At 41.1% G+C, this 20,658-nt stretch overlaps 1 protein-coding gene across 10 annotated transcripts in view; it reads right to left on the bottom strand.

Moving 5' to 3' along the window:
* PRUNE2 (prune homolog 2 with BCH domain) overlaps positions 1 to 20,658 on the bottom strand; it is a 316,953-nt gene that overhangs the window by 218,420 nt on the left and 77,875 nt on the right. For all 10 annotated transcript variants that reach the window (XR_011379490.1, XR_011379489.1, XR_011379488.1 and 7 more), the window contains exons 5-6: positions 12,978 to 13,130; positions 10,282 to 10,376 (exon numbers count right to left, since the gene is read on the bottom strand). Coding sequence is in view for 7 of the 10 variants with exons in the window: in XM_051858798.2 (XP_051714758.1) it covers positions 10,282 to 10,376; positions 12,978 to 13,130 (248 nt within the window). In the remaining 3 variants the exon portion in view is untranslated. The remainder of the gene's footprint in view (positions 1 to 10,281; positions 10,377 to 12,977; positions 13,131 to 20,658) is intronic.

Genomic DNA, 20,658 nt, shown 5'->3' with positions numbered 1-20,658 from the left:
ATGAAACAGCACACAGTGAAACACTGACTCTACCCTACTCACTACCAAGCAACCACATTTGGTCTTCATGGAAGGACACACAATTTCTTCCTCAGCTTTCTCTTTTCTGCACCAAGTGAAACTGCCACCTTTGAGGTTAGTGGCAACTTAAATTCCTAGTAATCTCTTGATGAGGTTGTGTCCTCACCACATGGATCTTATCATATCATCTCATTCCCACTTCACAATTGCCCAGGAGAGTAGGAGGAGATTTATGGACCCTGGAGAGAGTTTATGCCTGGGGAAGATTCCATGTTTTACACTCCCTCTTCTCCACCTGCTCCATATAAATGCATTTTTATCAGTGTGCTTCCAGGGAGAAAGAGAGGGGTTCGGAGCACCTCCTTAAACCACAGAAAACACAGATTCATGGTGAGTTACTCTATGATCTCTAAACTTTGAATCATGGCTTGACTTTTTCTGTTTGTGCTGATACAGCAAGACATCCTAGACTAATTTAATAAATAATAGAAATTCATTTCTCAGACTACAGAGGCTGAGAAGCCCGAGATCAAGGTGCCAGCAGATTCAGTGTCTGGTGAGCACCTGCTCCTGGAACCTTCTTGTGGCAACCTTCCATGGCAAAAAGGATGAATAGGTTCCTTCAAACCCTTCTACAAAGGCACCAAGACCATACTCTCATGATCTAGTCCTTTCCTACTGGTCTTGTCTCAAAACTATTGCCCTGGGGATGAGGTGTCAACACATGGATTTGGAGGGATGTGAAAATTCAGGTTAATAGTGGTGCTCATCTAATTCCTGCTGCAAAATGAAAGCTTGAAGCAGCATTGATGAACTTAGAGAAATAATGTCCATTAGGGAGCTAGATGGACCACATTCTGACCATTTGAAATTGACCAATAGGTAGGTAAAACAGAAACAAAGGTGTCCATGCAAGCATCCACTTGCCTCCAACTGAGGTTAGCTGTGTAAGGCATTTCCACATAGGTAGGTTCTTCAGACAGATTTTTAGTGTCTTGGAAATATTTTTGACCATCACAAACTGTGGATTCTAAATATGATAAGCATCAGCTACTTAGTATTTTCAAAGACAAAGCACTATTGCTATTGATGTGATAAAGCATCCCTTAAATGGGAATTTTGATTATCTCAGTTACATCTCTTTTTTTTTTATTTAGTAAATATAAATTTTCAAAGTACAGTTAATGGATTACAATGGCTCCCCCCCCATAATTTCCCTCCCACTCACACCCCTCCCATCTCCCGCTCCCTCTCCCATTCCATTCACATCAAGATTCATTTTCAATTATCTTTATATACAGAAGATCAATTTAGTATATATTAAGTAAAGATTTCATCAGTTTGCACCCACATAGAAACACAAAGTGTAAAATACTGTTTCAGTACTAGTTATAGCATTACTTCACATTGGACAACACACTAAGGACAGATCCCACATGAGAAGTAAGTACACAGTGACTCCTGTTGTTGACTTAACACTTTGACACTCTTGTTTATGGTGTCAGTAATCTCCATAGGCTCTAGTCATGAGTTGCCAAGGCTATGGAAGCCTTTTGAGTTCTCCAACTTCAATCTTATTCCGACAGGGTCATAGTCAAAGTGGAAGTTCTCTCCTCCCTTCAGAGAAAGGTACCTCCTTCTTTGATGGCCCTGTTCTTTCCACTGGGATCTCACTTGCAGAGATCTTCCATTTAGGTCCTCTTTTTTTTTTTTTTTTTTTTTTTCAGGGAGTCTTGGCTTTCCATGCCTAAAATACTCTCATGGGCTCTTCAGACATCTCATTACCAACAACCACTCATAGCTCAATGGGAATGCAAGTCTACTTTTCTGGGCCCATGTTTCACTTTCTCATTTTGCCATCATCCTTGAGAGGCCATAAATTATTAGCTCTAAACTAGTTTCCAATTGTAATTCATAGGCCTCACGCAGGCTAATTGTTAAATTTACACAATGAAAGTTACCTAATTGTATTTGTCATTCACTTTAAACCCCTTTGGACTCCTCAACCAAACAGAAACTGAGAACTCCTAACACCTCAGCTACTCAGAGTTTTGTAATTTATCATTACTACAGTGCTCAAAAGAAATACTATTTCATTTCAATAAAAAAATCCATTATTAAACTTTTTCACTAAGTGATTTGATTGTACTTCTTTCTGAACACAGATTTGTTAAATCACAGCAAGGAAAAACCAGAATACTCAACTCCTTGAATTCTAGGGGCTGAGAAAAAAAAATAGACCCTTCTTTCTTTGTGGCATGTCCTACCATACCCAAAACTCATACCATAATCTTTTTTTCCTATTAACTTAATTGATCTATCAAATCTCCGCTACACTGGGGACCAGTGATCAGTCTCACTGTAAGCACTTAGAACTTGGACAATGTTTTAGTTTAAAAATTAAATGATTTTTTGGAGCTGGCATTGAGGTACAGTGAGTTATGCTGCTGCTTGCAATACTGGCATCATATATCAGAGCGCCAGTTCAAACCCCAATTGCTCTGCTTCAGATCCAGCTTCCTGCTAATGGGCCTAGGAAAGCAGCAGAAGATGGCCCACTTACTTGTGCCCCTGCCACTCACATGGGATATCCCAGTGGAGTTCCAGTTTCCTGGCTTCAGCATGGTCGAGCGTCAGCTATTTGAGGAGTGAACCAGGGAGTAGAAGATTCTGTCTCTCTCCCTCTCTTTGTTACTCTTTATAAAAATTAAATAAAATGATTTTTTAAAAAAACTAAAGGTATGAAGCTAAAGAAGGACGAAAGTTTGGTATTAAGAGTAGGATAAAGAGGAGTGCCACCAGGGATTACTTTAAAATGTCTAAACCATCTGATACCCTGAGTTTGTGGCAGTGGCTGATACCTGATGGCTTACTAGTGAACCTGAGCAGGCTCATCCTCTTTAATAAGTCTTGTCTGGTGGCACCATGTTCCTAGTAGTATATAAAGTGCTGGAGCAGGACCAAACCAGATTTTTTCCAGCTCAAAATTAAAATAATGATTTAACATCTCTAAATTCTAATTTCCTAAGATGGAAATTATGGCATTCATTGGTTACTTATTCTCCAAACTGGCTTTTCTTCCTGAGAATGTAATTAGGCTACATTTATCAGTGTTTCTCTGGTTAGATGTCACAGAGCCAATGAGATGTGAGCGAAAGTGGTGGATGTCACATCTAGACCAGATCTATAAAAACTGTACCTCTGGCATCTGACACTCTTTGCCCTCTTGGCAGAGAGGATAGGGCAGTACTCCAGGGCAGCCCTGGGAGCCATATGTTGAAAGTTGCTTCTAGGGGCCGGCGCTGTGGCTCCCTTGGCTAATCCTCCACCTGTGGCACTGGCATCCCATATGGGTGCAGGGTTCTAGTCCTGGTTGCTCCTCTTCCAGTCCAGCTCTCTGCTATGGCCAGGAGGGCAGTGGAGAATGGCCCAGGTGCTTGGGCCCCTGCACCCACATGGGAGACCAGAAAGAACCACCTGGCTCCTGGCTTCGGATCGGCGTAGCACTGGACATGGCAGCCATTTGGGGAGTGAATCAACAAAAGGAAGACCTTTCTCTCTCTCTCTCACTGTCTCTAACTCTACCTGTCATTAAAAAAAAAAAAGAAAAAGAAAAAGAAAGTTGCTTCTGACTCACCCGTGGCCACCCAACTTGGAATGACAAACGGTATTGTGGCTTCATGAGTAAGAAATATGGTATGGGTGTTTGGCACAGAAGTTAAGGCACTGCTTGGGATGCCTACATCCCATACTGGAGTACCTGGGTTTGAATTCTGACTCCACTCCCAATTCCAGACCCGAGGAGGCAGAGATGATGGTTCAAGTACTTGGGGAAACCTGAACTGAGTTAGTTCCTGGATCCTAGCTTCAGTCTGGCCCAGACCTGGCTGTTGGGAGCACTTAGAGGAGTGAATCAGTGGATGGGAGATCTTTCTCTCTCTGTCTTTCAATAAAGTTTTATTTACAAAAAAAAAAAAACAATTTCTGTGTTGAGTCTCTGAGATTTTAGGTAATGGTTACAGCTGTTGTAGCTACTTTAACCAATACAGAGGCAATTATAGCACCTCTACTTGATAAGCCTGCTGGATTAAGAATCAAATGAGATAATATTAGTAAGTTTTACTCTACTCTCTGGTGCACAGTGAGTGTAGACAAATGTCAAGTCTTATTATTATAGCTAAGAAGAGTTGGCAGATACGGACCAAAAAGGAAATGGAAGCATTTGTGATTTAGGACCTGGAGGATAGTCAGCACATGTCTCATTAATTGGGCAGAATGACTTTGAAAATCACCCTTTCTGAAACACTTCAGTGTGGTTTTCATTTTGAAAACCATACTAACACATGCTCCCCCCAAAGACTATTCATTCTATCAAAAAATAAGTAGTAAATATACCACTTTCATCATGACTTCTAAATAACTCCAAGCTCAAGCAATAAAAAATCATAGTTGGTGTCTCAAATTGGTAAACCAGATTTCAGACTGGTTTTCTCAGTCTTAAATCACCAGTTACCATGGGTCAATTATGCTCCATGGAGGCCTGAGAAAACTTTCCCTTTTGTCAGTGAGAATTTTAACAGTAATCTTGGGAATTCTGGTCTGTGCCCTGAGAGTCAATGGAAAATGTTGGTGTCTTTCTCTCTGCAGTGGTCCAGGCTGTGGTGTGGATGGGAAGCTTTGTGCTGGGTGAAGTGAGTCAGCATTCTCTGAGTCACTTTACCAGAATGCAGCACATGTGTTTTTTATTATTGCAGGTTGCAAATAGCAGAGTATCTGCAGGTCTCAGACTAAGAGCACAGTAGAACAGCCAGAAGCCCAGAGGAAAGAGACATGAACAAATCCCTCAGACTCAGCTTTGAAAAAAGGAGATAAAATTTCAAGAGTTGAAAATCCCCTCTGTTCCTCATTTAAAGGAAACTGATTTGAGATCAAAGCATGTGGAAGTGACAGGTTCATGCAGATACACTGTAAGTTTTGTTCTTTTTTTTTTTTTTTTTTTTTGACAGGCAGAGTGGAGAGTGAGAGAGAGAGACAGAGAGAAAGGTCTTCCTTTTGCCGTTGGTTCACCCTCCAATGGCCGCCGCGGCTGGTGCACTGCGGCCGGCGCACCGCGCTGATCCGACAGCAGGAGCCAGGTGCTTCTCCTGGTCTCCCATGAGGTGCAGGGCCCAAGCACTTGGGCCATCCTCCACTGCACTCCCTGGCCACAGCACAGAGCTGGCCTGGAAGAGGGGCAACCGGGACAGAATCCGGTGCCCCGACCGGGACTAGAACCCGGTGTGCCGGCGCCGCAAGGCGGAGGATTAGCCTGTTGAGCTGCAGCGCCAGCCTGAAAGAGAGATTTTCTATCTGCTGGCTCACTCTCCAAATGCCTACCACAGCCAGGACTGGGCCAAGATGAAGCCAGGTGCCAAGTTCCAGCCAAGTCTCCCAAGTACTTAGGCCACTAGCACCTAATACTAGCACTAGTACTAGCACCTCAGAATGTGATCTTCTTTGAAAACAGGGTTGTTGTAGGTATAACAAGATGAGGCCATTATGCGAACCCTAATCTGTGGTGACGGGTGTCCTAATGAAAAGAGGAAAGTTCAGGATGGGCCTTTGGCCTAGCAGTTAAGATATCAGCTGGGATACCTGCACCCCATGTTGGCATGCTTGGATTCCAGACCTGGATCTGCTCCCAATTTCACCCGCCTGTTAATGCACACCATGGGAAGCAGTGGTGATGGCTCAAGTGACTGAGTTCCTGCCACCCACATGGGAGACCTGAATTGAATTCCTGCTGCCCATCCCCCATTGCTGCAGGCGTCAGGGAGTGAATCAGTAGATAAGAACTCTCTCTCAAATACATAAATAAAGGGGGAATCTGGATACAGAGGCATGCATAAAGGCACGATGACATGAGGATGGAGGCAGATATCAAGGCAATGCTTCTGTGAGCCAAGGAATACGAACGATTGGCAGTGAATCACGAGAAGCTTGAAACAGACCCCCTCTCACCACCCTCAGCAGGGAGTATTCCTGCCAGCACCTTGATCACCTCTAGTCCCTAGTGCTGTGAGACAATAAATTTCTGTTGTTCAAGCCACCCATTTTGTGGTACTTTGTTATGGCAGCCTGGACAAACTGACACAATACATATATGATAATAAACTGTAGTGCAATCAATCATTAAAAAGTGATCAAGGGGCTGGCATTGTGGCACAGTGGGTTAAGTTGCCCATGACACAGGCATCCCTACTGATGTGCCTATAAAAGCAGCAGAAAATGGCCCAGGTGCTTGGCCCTGCACCCACGTGGGAGACCTGGATGAGGCTTCTGGCTTTGGCGTGGCCTAGCCATGCCTGTTGAAGCTATCTGGGGACTGAACCAGTAGATGGAAGATCTCTATCTATCTCTCTCTGTCTCTCCATGTATCTCTGTAACTCTGCCTTTCAAATAAAATAAATCTATTTTTTAAAGTGATAAAGTTGGTGCCTGGTTATTGTTCTTCCTGAGTAAAGATGCTAATGTCTGACATCTTTCAAGAAATTCTTAAGGAAATGCAGTAACACTGATATCACCAAGGGAACCATTAATGTGGGACTGCCACAATCAACCTCCACTGCTTCAGCGGCACCTCATTAGAATGGAAAGATGTGTACCTTCCCTGGCTTTATTAAGGCATAAACCAGGCCCAGGGAGTATAATCATTCCTGTTCTGCTGGCAAAGGAATAAAGACAAAGTTTATGCCAGTTAAGCATGTGCTTTGATATCCATAAATTCTCTTCTAATCATCAAAGTGTCAAGCAATGAAAGGGCACCCAGGGTCAGATTCAACAATAATCGATGAAGTGGGTTCCAGTGTATGAAGTGTATTCCCCATATGATGCATGCTGTATTCACACTCCCATTGGCCCAGAGGCTGTGTGAAATGGAAATGCAGTGTGTTCTCTGTGATCCTAGCCCCACCAGTCCTCTCTGTAAGAACAGCTGCCTCTCTGGCCATGCTATCTGTCCTTCCTCAAAGTCACATGCATTCTGATATTATACAATGAAATTCTACATCATTATAAAGATTTACTTTTTATGGTTGTTCTTTCAGTAATTTATGCAGATTTGATTAGGCTACAACTGTCAGTTGTGAGATCATTTTTGCTACCAAAACATCAGAGACAAAAGGCTTAGTTCTCTCCTTACCACAGTAGTTTCTACTCCCAAACCACTGGTTCCCTCTGAAGAATAGGCTGTGTACTTTGCAAGGAAGCAATCCTTCTCATGTTCAGAATATACCCTCCCAAAAATTAATTGGGTCATCAGGCAAGAAAAGGCCATGACACATACAACTGTGGAATTACAGCCATGGCAAAGGACCATGCAATTTAAGAACTCTCTTTCCCACACCCTGAAATGCTGTAGAAGCTCTGTCTCATATCCTTCCATGACAATAGCTCACTACTTTGCAAAGCCACCCAGTCCTTTATTTGGACAATTGGATAAACAGAGCCATTTATAAATACATGGACCAGCTTTTGTCTATCTGATTTCAGCCTTCAATCATAGCTGTCTGGAAAAACTTGCTGGAGGAGAACAAAAGTAGCTTCCATGGATGCCCTAGTGAGGTAGTTTCCTGAGCTGTCCATACTGACTTATGTCAATTCAAAAGGAACCAAAACTCAAATATCAAAGAGACAAATTGCCAATACTAATATATATTAAGTGTTTATACTTTCTAGCACCTTGACAGAAGAGAAACAGAAGTTAAAGATATCATTATTACCCTCAATTAAGTTAAAATATTTTCTAATCACAAGTTAGTCATCTAAACAAAACCTGGAGAGAGTTCAGAGGATCGTAATAAAGGAATTGAGAATTTATGAGTCACGATGAAGTACCTGGTTCTTGGAGGATACATGAGACATACGAAGTCAAAGGAACTAAAAACATCTCTTTGAGGAAATAAGCAGCAGCCTTGAAAAGCTACATGGGGAAAGAGTACATTTCTAAGATTAATTAATTAATTTATTTGAAAGGCAGAGGAACTAGAGAGAGAGTTCTTCCATCTGCTGGTTCACTTCCCAAATGGCTGCAATGGTCAGGACCAGGCCAGTCTGCTGCTTTCCCAGGAGCATTAGCAGGGAACTGGATAGGAAGTGGAGTAGTCAAGATTCCAACTGTTACTCATTTGGGATGCTGATGTCACCAGTGACCGCTTAATCTGCTATATCACAATGCTGACCTCAGACAACTAGTATTATGGGAAAAGTAGTGCATGGATTTCAAAAATTTTTGCGCCAAAGAAACTGATCTTTTAATTCCTTTTCTACAAATTTGTCCTCTTATTTTTAAAAGTGAAGTGAATGAGAATGAAAAAGGAATGCTGAAGTATAATCAAGTATGAGTAGAGATTGTGATTATACCATCACATGATCTACAGAGAAAACTAGACTGTGCTCTTAACTCAAGGTTTCTTCCAACTGGCAGATTGAGTAAATAAAGTGCATTTTCTCTTTCAAAGAAACTATCAAATGTTACTAAAGTGTTCTTTCTCTATTACTCAGTTACCTTTATACCCTTATTATGGAAAAGTGAAAAGCTCTTACTTTGCTGATTAGAGTTAAATCATGTAGTCTTCTCTATAAACACACAAGTCCTTCTCCCCTCCTCCCAGAAGACCATACAGCGCATCCAGAGATGTACTTAACCACCTGATTAATTACTGGACCTCTATGCAAATTACTGCCAAGTTTAAAATGATCATTTTATTATGTATTCTGCTTTATAAATAGTTTCACATATCTGTCAAAGCCATTTGTACATCCCCCATAACATAAATTGGAAGTATATTAAAGCTATAGTAAGTCTATAATATTAATAACCTTAAAATAATTTGCTAACTACAAACAGTTCCCTAAGCAATTATAAGATGTTCTATGTTAATTTAGAAAGGAATTCCAAACAAGGCATTTAAAACCTAATAAGATGCCATTAAATGAAGGGAGAGAAGGGGAGGGGAGGAAGGAAAGAAAACCCTAAGGCTTGAACTAGTAGAAATGATTTTCAGAGCTACTGACCCTTGCAAGTTCCATGCTCTCCTTGAGTTTCTAGATAAAAAGCAGATTTCTAATTGAAGGTGATTAGCTAGTTACTACATCCCAAATTGCATGTTTTTGTATTGATTCACATCAACTACTAATTCCATGAAGCATTTATCCATCTAAAAGTCCACAGAAACAGCTGAGTTAATCTACCAACTACATTCACTGAAAACACATCCTATAAGCCATGAGGCCTTATATAACATGACAACAGTCTGCCTCCTGATACTAATTTTTAACTAAGAGCTGAAGTGTGATGTTGATCAGCTGGGAATAAGTTTGTTAAGGAGATCTCCAAAAAGAACACCTGCCTGGCTCTTGGGCCTTCTGAGTGGTGGACACCAGATATGCATGCCTGCTATTCCACAGAAAAAATACACCTTATAAAGTCACCATCATTACAAGAAAAAAAAAAAAAAGCAACATAACACTTCTAAAAACCAAGAGGCAAATTCTTATACAAAAACTTTTGTCTCCCTAAATGTGACTTGAGATCTAGTTGCCTCAAAGGTAGATTACTTGATTGAGGCAATAAAGCAATAAAGAAACACACAGACTTCTGCAAAAGCATAAATGTGCCTCTGTAAAATATAGTCCCCATTAATTAGGCTAATTAAGATTAACATACAAGTCATTGAAAACCCCCAAAGTAGACAAAAGATAATTTGCCAAGGAAATACACAAAGTCAAGCATTCATTCCAAGTTGTTCATTTAACAGACTGGAAGGAGGATCCTTATTAATTCTTGAATTGCCATCATTCATTACCAAAGTGACATGCATCCAAATAGCTTAAAAAGGCCAAAGGACAATGTATTTCATAGGAAGCTCTATGAACTCTGACCTCAGAATAGAGTAGGGGAATGAATCCTTTCATGGATATTTTAACTACCACTAAACAAGTTAAATTATTCACATGTAGATATTTGCGTTTTAGATTTTGTTTTACGAAGACTAATGAAAGAGCATTTATCTTGAGAATACAGGTTTGGCATTTTTTCATTGACTAAACAGTTTTTTCACCCAAAATAATAAGCTACACTGCAAGTTGAATCGATCATAAAGAAGCATTCCAAGAAAAACAAATACCATTGACTTATGCAGTGGACAGAGTTGTATTCCAGTTGTTCAGACTGCAATTATGTGAAATCTATCGATGCTGAAAAAGCATTCCCAACCTTACCTCAAGGGTCATGTCCACTGTACTGATGGCCACTTTAATTTCTCCATCTGACAGTTCCTTTAGGTCTTTCAAGATTGTCTGTTCAATACTTAAACCTGTGGATGATAGACCCTGTTATACTTTTTTCTGTAACACCAAAGGATTGCCTAATAACAGTATTTTCCCCTCTAATATCACATTTATCCATAGGAAACGCGTGCACTGAGGCCATAACCATATTAGTGACAATGTCTACATTGGTTAGGATTTAAGCAAGATAGAAAAGTCACCCTTCATGATGCAAAAGAAGGTTCTTTAGGGACAGGACACTTACAGAGATGTGGGAAGGACTGAGAACATGAGTAAAGATGCTAAGGCATCCAGAGACTCACAAGGGACAGGAGCAGGAAAGAAATCTGGGACTGGAGTGGAGGTCAGGGAGAGGTGCAGCTAGAAGGGAGCAGGGGAGAAATATCATAACCTTATACTCCTTCCCTCCTCCCCTAGGTGCCACTAACTGTTCCCTTGATCAAATCCAACCAGAAGCCAGGAATAAGGGATCCCAGAAGATTAAATACTCAAGGCCCAGCCTCTGTAGGTCTAGAGCACACAAGAGCAGGGAAGGAACAGGTGGAGGTGAGCAAATGAAGAAAACCAAGCACCATCACACAAAATAATCAGATGATAACCAACTAATTCAAATTTTGCTTTCAGGGCACACTTGGCATAATTTCATTCAAATGTACTTCATAAATGTGACTATAAAACTCTTATAATTAAGTAAGCCACACTTGTAATGGGCTCTGGCAATAGGAGCAATTGAAGTCCTTAATCGATGGGAGTAATAATCCAGAATGGTAAAATTATCAGAACTCCATAGTTGTGGTTCAGTTGACCCCTGCATTTCACTGAACTCTGCTATAGCAAAACAGGAAATGTGTACATCTTCACATTTAATTATCACACTTCATTATTAGATCCGATTAGGCCTACTCTCTTAGGAAGAAGATCTAAATAAAGCCTAGTAGAAGCACATGGATCCTGCCCAGATGCATGTTAAGACATCAAGGTTGACTGCTTCTACCAACCCAGAACAATCTGTCATTTGCAGTGGCTTGGGAAAACAGATAGGGACTAAATATTTTTCCTGGACTTGGAGATTGAAAGGCCTCTTTTCACCTCAGCATAAAATCACTTATAGAATGTATGAATGTATTAGGATACGTAAAGTTTTGAAGATGCATGCCAGCATGTGGCTATGTAATAGGGTACATCAACACTTGTTCACAGGCACCAGAAGGTACAGTGGATGCTGTCAGTGATCTTCACATCTCAGAGCACCCAGCTTGAAGCTCAACTGCCAGCACCTGCATCTCTTCTCCCAAGACCTGGCTCTGGCCACCAGAGCCTATGCTGGGGAATTAGAGCCCTCACCACACCAGCAGTCTCCTGGCGAGTGATTAACAACCAGCAAGGAAACTGCATTGGCAGAGTCTGTCAGTCTCTGTGATGGGAACATCTTTACCACTTCTAATCTTAAGCTACCATCTCAACATCACTCAACCCACAATATTCCTGAAAACTTAAACATCAGATGTTGGAGCCCGGGTAAGCACTCCTTGAATATTACCACATCCTTCAAGTGATGTAACCCCGACTTTTCCTAGGATTACTTCCCACTGAGCCCAGCTGCTTGATAAAGCACTCCATTCCCCTAGCAGTATGGCCTGTGATCAACTCCAAAATAAGACCGCTTTGCCTCAGGCTCTGTTCCTTATATACATTAAAGTTATGTAAAATGCTGTTTGCACCTTAAAGATAAATCATCTGGCCACTTGACAGCTGTCAGTGTTTGAGATTGGGAAAGAATGAAGCCCTTCTGTTCTCAGGTAAAATCATCTCTTTTTTTTTGACAGGCAGAGTGGACAGTGAGAGAGAGAGAGAGAGAGAAAGGTCTTCCTTTTGCTGTTGGTTCACCCTCCAATGGCCACCGCGGCCAGCGTGCTGCAGCCAGCGCACTGCGCTGATCCGATGGCAGGAGCCAGGTGCTTCTCCTGGTCTCCCATGGAGTGCAGGGCCCAAGCACTTGGGCCATCCTCCACTGCACTCCCTGGCCACAGCAGAGAGCTGGCCTGGAAGAGGGGCAACCGGGACAGAATCCGGCGCCCCTACCGGGACTAGAACCCGGTGTGCCGGCGCTGCAAGGCGGAGGATTAGCCTAGTGAGCTGCGGTGCCGGCTGAGTAAAATCATCTTTACAAATAAGTTGTGCCTCATAATCTTATATATATTAGACATTCAGTGAATTATAACTGTTAATTATTATAAAACAGTTGAGTCAGAAAATTCATTGTCCCCAGAAAGCTTAGAGAACAGTTTCATCATCTTAAGAATTTCCTCTCACCTTTCTTTCAAAAATTACTTGATCTATAAAATTCCCATTGTGCCTGGCATTGTTCCTGCCACATGCCCAAAATAGGATTCTGTCAGCACAGGGATTGCAGGTAAAGATGCATCTGGGCTGTGCATTGAATGCATAAATTAAGCACACATCCAGTCACGAAGGCCTCTGGAGAGAGGCTCCAGTACAGGTTGCCTGTTTCCAGGTGAGCCAACACCAGGAGCAATAAAGAAGAAACCTAAAGCACACCCAACTTCACCTTCTGGGGTCTGACAACGCTCTCCGTGAAAGCCAGAGCTGGGATTAGAGTCACTCACCCTGAGCACCAAACTGGGTCTCCTGCAGAATGTTGATAATGTCCTCTCTTGGAGGCAAGTTAGGAAACTTTTCTTCCAAGATAGAAAGAATTTCTTCCTGCTTTTCCGAGATCTTCTCTGGTTCCATGGTCATCCACTTGAAAAGGATGCTACCTGAAAGTCAGAAAGAAAAATGCCCTTAAACCTTGCAGTGGAGCCAGGATGGGGCCAGGCAAATCGGTTTTATGGCCTCTTGATCTAAGCTTTCCATCCTTAATTCTGGCCTGGACCAGTAGAATCCACAGTGTAACACACAAGAGACAACTTTTAGGACACCTTTCAGATACCATCTTCCCAGCCTCATTGTTCTCCAGGTATTTATCTCTGCAGCTTAACTGACCTTATCATACACTATAGCACAGAGTTTATGGGTAAAGGAACAAAATATAGAACTTTCCCCTCATCTCACATTAAAATAAAAAATTATATATGTTGGTTTTAAATGACTTCAAGTGGAAGTTAATGGTAAATTATTTTACAGTCTAGTCAACATTCCCTTTAAGGCCATAGAAAATATTGTTCTCTGTTGATTTTACACACAAACTTCCTCCTTTTCACAAGCAAATGATAGCAAAGTCCCACTTTCAGCAGCAAAGGAATATGACATCATGGTTAATCTGAAGTCCATTTCTGATTAAATTATCTGATTATAAAGATTCATAAGCTAGGCCTAAACTGCAAGCTTAAATTACAAAATAATATGCCAATATGAATGACCTCTCACAAACTCCTTGAATTTCTATGGATAACCTTGGCTGGAAAGGGAAAAAAATTCTGAACCCTTCACCTACCTCCCAAGATCATGCTAACATAGAGTTACAGGAAAAGAGAAGTTTTGCTTAATAACTTTATTAAGCAAAATTACTAAAGACTCTAAAAATCCCCAAAGCTATTGATTCTTCAAAGCACTGCCATCTCTCTAGATACAAGTGTGGCCTTAGTGTTAGTCATGGGGGGAGGGAAATTGAAAATAAGTAAAGAGGGGAGAAGGTAGAAGGGGAAATAGAAGACAAATTATCAAGTGAGGGAAAACTATGATGCTCAATTCAGACACCTGTTCTGAAACCAATGGAACTCGGAAATTGGGTCTACATTTGCCATTAAACTGCTGAAAAATTCCAAGCAAGTCATCTGGCCTCTTTACTCCTATGGGCCCATTTTAAAAACAGAAATAATATCGCTCTCCTGGCCTACAAGGTTATGCCAATAATCAAATGAAGGAAATGTCACAATGAAAGTTAAATATCACTAATCTATGCATAAAGAATTCTCCCATTCATTTCTTCAGCAAACTATAAGTTTCTGTTGTGGCCCAGGCACTGTACTAGATGTTAATGATTCAAGATCGAACTAGAGACAACCTTGCCCCTTGAAGGAGTTACAGATAAGTTATTACACAAACTTCCAATACAAGGGGACACAAGAAAATCACTGGTGAAGCGCACAACAATCTGGATGGAGGCCAGAACTTAGGGGCCAGAGAAGTCTTCCTAGATAAAAACAACGTAATGTGAGACTGGAAGGACAGCTAAGGACTTAGAGCAAAGGCGAGTTCCCAGTGAGATCATGGCTTAGATAAGCCATGTGCAAAGGCACTGAGGTGAGGGAGAACATGACCAGTTCAAGGAATGGAAGGCAATTAATTAGAGATCTATAGCGCAGTTTTTTTTTGGGGGGGGGAGGTGTAAAAAAATTAGGTTGGAGACATAGAAGACAGGATCATGAAGGGCTTTATAAATTTCCTTGAAGTTAATATTTCATGTTCTAAGGGAAATGTTGAGTCTTCAAAAAGTTTTAAGTGGGAAAAGTAACATGCTCAAACTTATCTATTTTTATTATTATATTTATCTTTTAAGGAATATAGATTTCATAAGTACAACTTCAGGAATATAGTTATTCTTCCCACCACACCTGCCCTCCCACCCACACTCCCACCCCTCTTCCTCCTCCCTCTCCCCTTCCCATTCTTTATTAAAATTCATTTTCAATTAACTTTGTACACAGAAGATCAACTCTATACTAAGTAAAGAGTTCAACAATTTGCACACACACACACTCTCATGCAAACTGAGAACTAGCTTTAGTTAACTCTCATAATACAACTCATTGAAGACAGAGGTCCAGCATGGGGAGCTAGTGCACAGTGACTCCAGTTGCTACTTAAACAATTAACACTCTTTTGTTTGATGTCAGTGACCACCTGAGGCTCTTGACATGAGTTGCCTAGGCTATGGAAGCCTTTATAGTCCACAAACTCCGTCAGTATTTAGACAAGGCCAGAGGCAGAGTGGAAGTTCTCTCCTCCCTTCAGAGAAAAGTACATCTTTCTTTGATGGCGAATTCTTTCCACTGGTGTTTCACTCACAGAGATCCTTCATGTAGAACTTTTTTGCCATAGTATCTTGGCTTTCCATGCCTGAAATGCTCTCACAGGCGTTTCAGCCAGACAAGGAAGACTTAAGGGATGTCACAGTGTTACTTAAAGTGATTGTCACTCTAGGAGTCTGCTGCGTGGAGTACTTCCCATGTTGGAATATTCTCTCCTTTTTAATTCTATCTATTATTATTATCAGACACTTGATCCTCTTTATATGATCACTTTAACACTTAATCCTATTTATATGTTCACTTTAACACCTAATATGATCACTTTAACAATTAAGATGGCATTTTAATCACCAAGCTTAATGGGATTTGGAGTCTCATGACAAATTTTTAAGCCGTACCCTTAGAAGTAAGTCCATAGGAATGTATGCAGAAATATATTATTTTACAGTTACAAACTTCCTCCTCCCTCTCTTATTCCCACTCTTATTTTTTTTTTTTTACTGAGATCCATCTTCAATTGACTTTATGCACTTTATGATTAACTCTATGGTAAGTAAAGAGTTCAACAAATAGTACAAAGAAAAAAACCGAAAAAAAAAAAAAATAAAATTAAACTGTTCTTTGATAGTCAAGACAAGGGCAGCTCAAGCCATCCCTTCTTGAAGTGTCAATTTCACTTCTACAAATTTTGTTTTTTAGATGCTCTATTAGTTCTCACAGATCAGGGAGAACAAATGGTATTGGTCCCTTTGGGATTGGCTTATTTCACTAAGTATGATGTTTTCCAGATTCATCCATTTTGTTGCAAATGATCGGATTTCATTTTTTTTAACCACCGTATTCCACTATGTACCACTGTGTTCCACTATGTATTCCATAGTGTACATATCCCATACTTTCTTTGTACAGTTTTTGGTTGATGGGCATTTAGGTTGATTCCATGTCTTAGCTATTATGAACTGAGCTGCAATAAACATGGAGGTGCCAATAATTCTTGTTTACTGATTTCTGTATGTAAGCTATTCTTTTTTTTTTTTTTTTTTTGACAGGCAGAGTGGACAGTGAGAGAGAGAGACAGAGAGAAAGGTCTTCCTTTGCCGTTGGTTCACCCTCCAATGGCCGCCATGGCCAGCGCGCTGCGGCCGGTGCACCACGCTGATCTGATGGCAGGAGCCAGGTGCTTCTCCTGGTCTCCCATGGGGTGCAGGGCCCAAGGACTTGGGCCATCCTCCACTGCACTCCCTGGCCACAGCAGAGAGCTGGCCTGGAAGAGGGGCAACCGGGATAGAATCCGGCGCCCTGACCAGGACTAGAACCCGGTGTGCTGGCGCCACAAGGCGGAGGATTAGCCTAGTGAGCCGCAGCGCTGGCTGTATGTAAGCCATTCTAACCCAGGTGAAGTGAAACCTCATTGTGGTTTTGTTTGTATTTCCCTGACAGCTAGTGATCCCAATAATTTTTTCATGTATTTGTTGGCCATTTGGGTTTCCTCTTTTTTTTAACTTTTATTTAATAAATATAAATTTCCAAAGTACAGCTTTTGGATTACAGTGGCTTTTTCCTCCCTATAGCTTCCCTCCCTCCCAAAACCCTCCCATCTCCTACTCCCTCTCCCATTCCATCAAGATTCATTTCCAATTATCTTTATATACAGAAGATCAATTTAGCATATACTAAGTAAAGATTTCAACAGTTTGCACTCACACAGAAACACAAAGTATAGAGTACTGTTTGAGTACTAGTTATGCTGTTAATTCACATAGTACAACACATTAAGGACAGAGATCCTACATGGGGAGTAAGCGCACAATGACTCCTGTTGTTGACTTAACAATTGACACTCTTGTTTATGGTGTCAGTAATCACCCTAGGCTCTTGTCATGAGTTGCCGAGGCTATGGAAGCCTTTTTTTTGGATATGAGAAGAATATCTTTGGTATTTTGATTGGAATTGCATTGAATCTGTAAATTGCTTTCAGAAAAATGGACATTTTGATGATATTCTTTTATTTTTTTTTATTTGACAGGTAGAGTTACAGACAGTGAGAGAGAGAGAGACAGAGAGAAAGGTCTTCCTTCCGTTGGTTCACTCCCAAAATGGCCACCATGGCTGGCGCTGTGCCAGGAGCCAGGTGGTTCTTCCTCGTCTTCCATGCGGGTGCAGGAGCCCAGGCACTTGAGTCATCTTCCACTGCCCTCCCGGGCCACAGCAGAGAGCTGGACTGGAAGAGGAGTAACCGGGACTAGAACCCGGTGCCCATATGGGATGCCAGCGCCGTAGGCAGAGGATTAACCAAGTGAGCCATGGCACAGCATGGTGCAGGGCCCATACATTGATTCTTTGAATGCATGAACATGGAAGATTTTTCCATTTTTTGTATCTTCTTCTATTTCTTTCTTTAATGTTTTATAATTCTCATTGTAAAGATCTTTGGCCTCCTTGGTTAAATTTATTTCAAGATATTTGATTTTTTTTTTTTGCAGCTATTGTGAATGGGATTGATCTTAGAAGCTCAATCTCAGCCTTGTCATTGTCTATGAATATAAAGGCTGTCGATTTTTGTGTATTGACTTTATAGCCTGATACTTTACCAAATTCTTCCATGAATTCCAACAGTCTCTTAGTGGAGTCTTTTGGATCCCCTATTTATAGAATCATGTCATCTGTGGATAGGGATAGTTTAACTTCGTGCTTTCCAATTTGTATCTCTTTGATTTCTTTTTCTTGCCTAATGGCTCTGGCTAAAACATCCAGGACTATATTGAATAGCAATGGTGAGAGTGGGCATCCTTGTCTTGTAACGGATCTCAGCGGGACTGCTTCCAACTGTTCCCCCTTCAATATGATGCTTGCCATGGGTTTGTGATAAATTGCCTTGATTGTGTTGAGGAATGTTCCTTCTATACCCAATTTTCTTAGAGTTTTCATCATGAAAGGGTAGTCTGTGTGCATCTTTGTTAGTAAGATATGTTTCTTGTAGGTAGCAAGCAGATGTTTTTTTTTTTAAGATTAATTTTATTTATTTGAAAGACAGAGTTACAGAGCAAGGTAGAGCCAGAAAGAGAGAGAGAGGGAGAGAGAGAGAGAGAGAGAGTCTTCCATCCACTGGTTCACTCCCCAAATGACCACAACGGCCAGAGCTGAGCTGATGGAAAGCTAGGAGCCAGGAGCTTCTTCCAGGTCTCCCATGTGGGTGCAGGGGCCCAAGGACTTGGGCCATCCTCTACTGCTTTCCCAGGTCTTAGCAGAGAGCTGGATTGGAAGTGTAGCAGCCAGGACACCAACCAGCGCCCATATGGGATGACAGCATTGCAGGCCACGGCTTTAGCCCACTACTGCACAGCACCGGCCCCTGGGTTTTGTTTTTTAATCCATTCAGCCAGTCTGTGTCTTTTAACTGGAGAGTTGACACCATTTACTTTCAAGGTGGCTACTGAAAAGTAATGACATTGCCCTGTCATTTTTCCAAAAAAAATTCCTATTTTTTACTTTGAATTTCCTTTGAACTTTTACTGAGAGATTTTCTTCTTTACCTTCTTTCATATGATGACTATGTTTTTCTGTTTCTGTATGCAGCCATCCTTAAGCATCTTTTGTAGGGCTGGTCAGGTGGTGACAAATTCTTTGAATTTATCTTTGTTATTGAAGGTCTTTATTTCACCTTTATTCATAAATGAGACCTTTGCAGGGTATAGTATTGGGGGTTGACAGTTTTTTTTTTTTCTCTTAAGACCTGGACTATATCTCGCCATTCTCTCCTAGCCTGTAGGGTTTCTGATGAAAAGTCCACTGGAGTCTAATTGGAGATCCTCTGAAAGTAATCTGGTGTTTCTCTAGTGCACATTGTAGAATCTTTTCGTTATGTTTTGCTGTGGTGAGTTTGATTACAATGTGTCATGGTGAAGATCTTTTCTGGTCACATCATTTGGAGTTTTATGTGCTTCCTGGTCTTAGATGTCTTTTCCTTTCTCCAAATTAGGAATGTTTTCTGTTATTACTTCACCAAAAAGGCCTTCTAATCCATTCTCTCTTTCCATGTCTTCAGGAACTCCTAGAACCCCTATGTTGGGTTGTTTGGTAGTAGCCTATTGATTCCCAACAGTGTTTTTTATTTTTCTTGTTTCCCCTTCTTATTTTTTGTTTGACTGTATAATTTCCTGTGCTTTGTCTTCTAAGTCTTTCTGCTGCTTCACTGATTCCATTGTTAAGGCCTTTCACAGCATTTTTTATTTTTTTCTATTGAATTCTTCATTTCATTTTGATTTCTCTTTAAAATCTCAATTTCTCCCATGAAGAACCACACCATAGGGCAAGAGTTGGTAAACTATGTTCTAGAGCCAAATCTAGTTGACTGTTTGTTTCTGTAAATAAGACTTATTAGAATGCAGCCACACTAATTTACACATGGTTTATGGAAGGTGTTGTATTATAATGACAGAGTTGAGTAATGTATCTGCAACAGACACTATAGGACCACAACCCCAAAATATTTACTTTCCCATCCTATCCAGAAAAAGTTTGCTGATCTCTGCCTGAGGAAGAAGGTAAAGCAAAAATAGGCCAGTCTTCCTGAAAACTTGAATCCTGATTTGAATCAACTCGGCAACCAGCTCAAATGTATCTGCCACTCTTCTAACCACCTTTGAGGTTCAAACATATATCCACTCTGGAGCAAGAGAATTTCATCATCCCGGGCCCCATCCTCTCAACATTTCTCATATCGAACATTCAGCCTGGTAAGAAATTACCAAGCATAAAAGAAATAAGAGCAAATGACTAGAAACTCCAGAGGAAAAAAATCTCATGAGGAAGATAGTGGAAACAGAACCAAGGAGAATTCAAAAATTAGCTGGAACGTGTCAGTAGAGAAAGAGAATCAATAAATAAAAGAATTACACACAAAATTTCCATGCTGAACTTAAGAACTCAAAAGTGTGTTTGCAGCAGATTAGGCACACTGGGGAAAAGATTACTAAACTGGCAAATATGTCAGAAGAAAACAGGCATACTGCAGAATGTGTGAAAGCTGTCAGTATCAAAACAGAGACATTTACAACAGATCCTGGCAAAATGCAGGCAGGAGGTCAGGACAGGACAGACCCAACATACAATTTGCCTGATAATAAAAACTGTCGTAAGAATCTCTGCCAGTCCCAACTGCAGCCTTGCACGCTGCCTTGCTGAATCACAACTTTGCAGCCATGCTTGTTTCTATGAAAGCATCTCCCTAGTAACAGCTGGTTGCTGGGATGTTACTAGTAACAACCAGTACCATCAATCCGCAAACACCAGCTCCTACAATGAGCTTCCATGA

The sequence above is a fragment of the Oryctolagus cuniculus genome, chromosome 1 (genome assembly GCF_964237555.1).
Source record: "Oryctolagus cuniculus chromosome 1, mOryCun1.1, whole genome shotgun sequence".
In the NCBI taxonomy this organism is placed as follows: Eukaryota; Metazoa; Chordata; class Mammalia; order Lagomorpha; family Leporidae; genus Oryctolagus; species Oryctolagus cuniculus.
The sequence above is the reverse complement of the archived record's forward strand: the minus strand, read 5'-3'. Positions and strand labels throughout refer to the sequence as shown.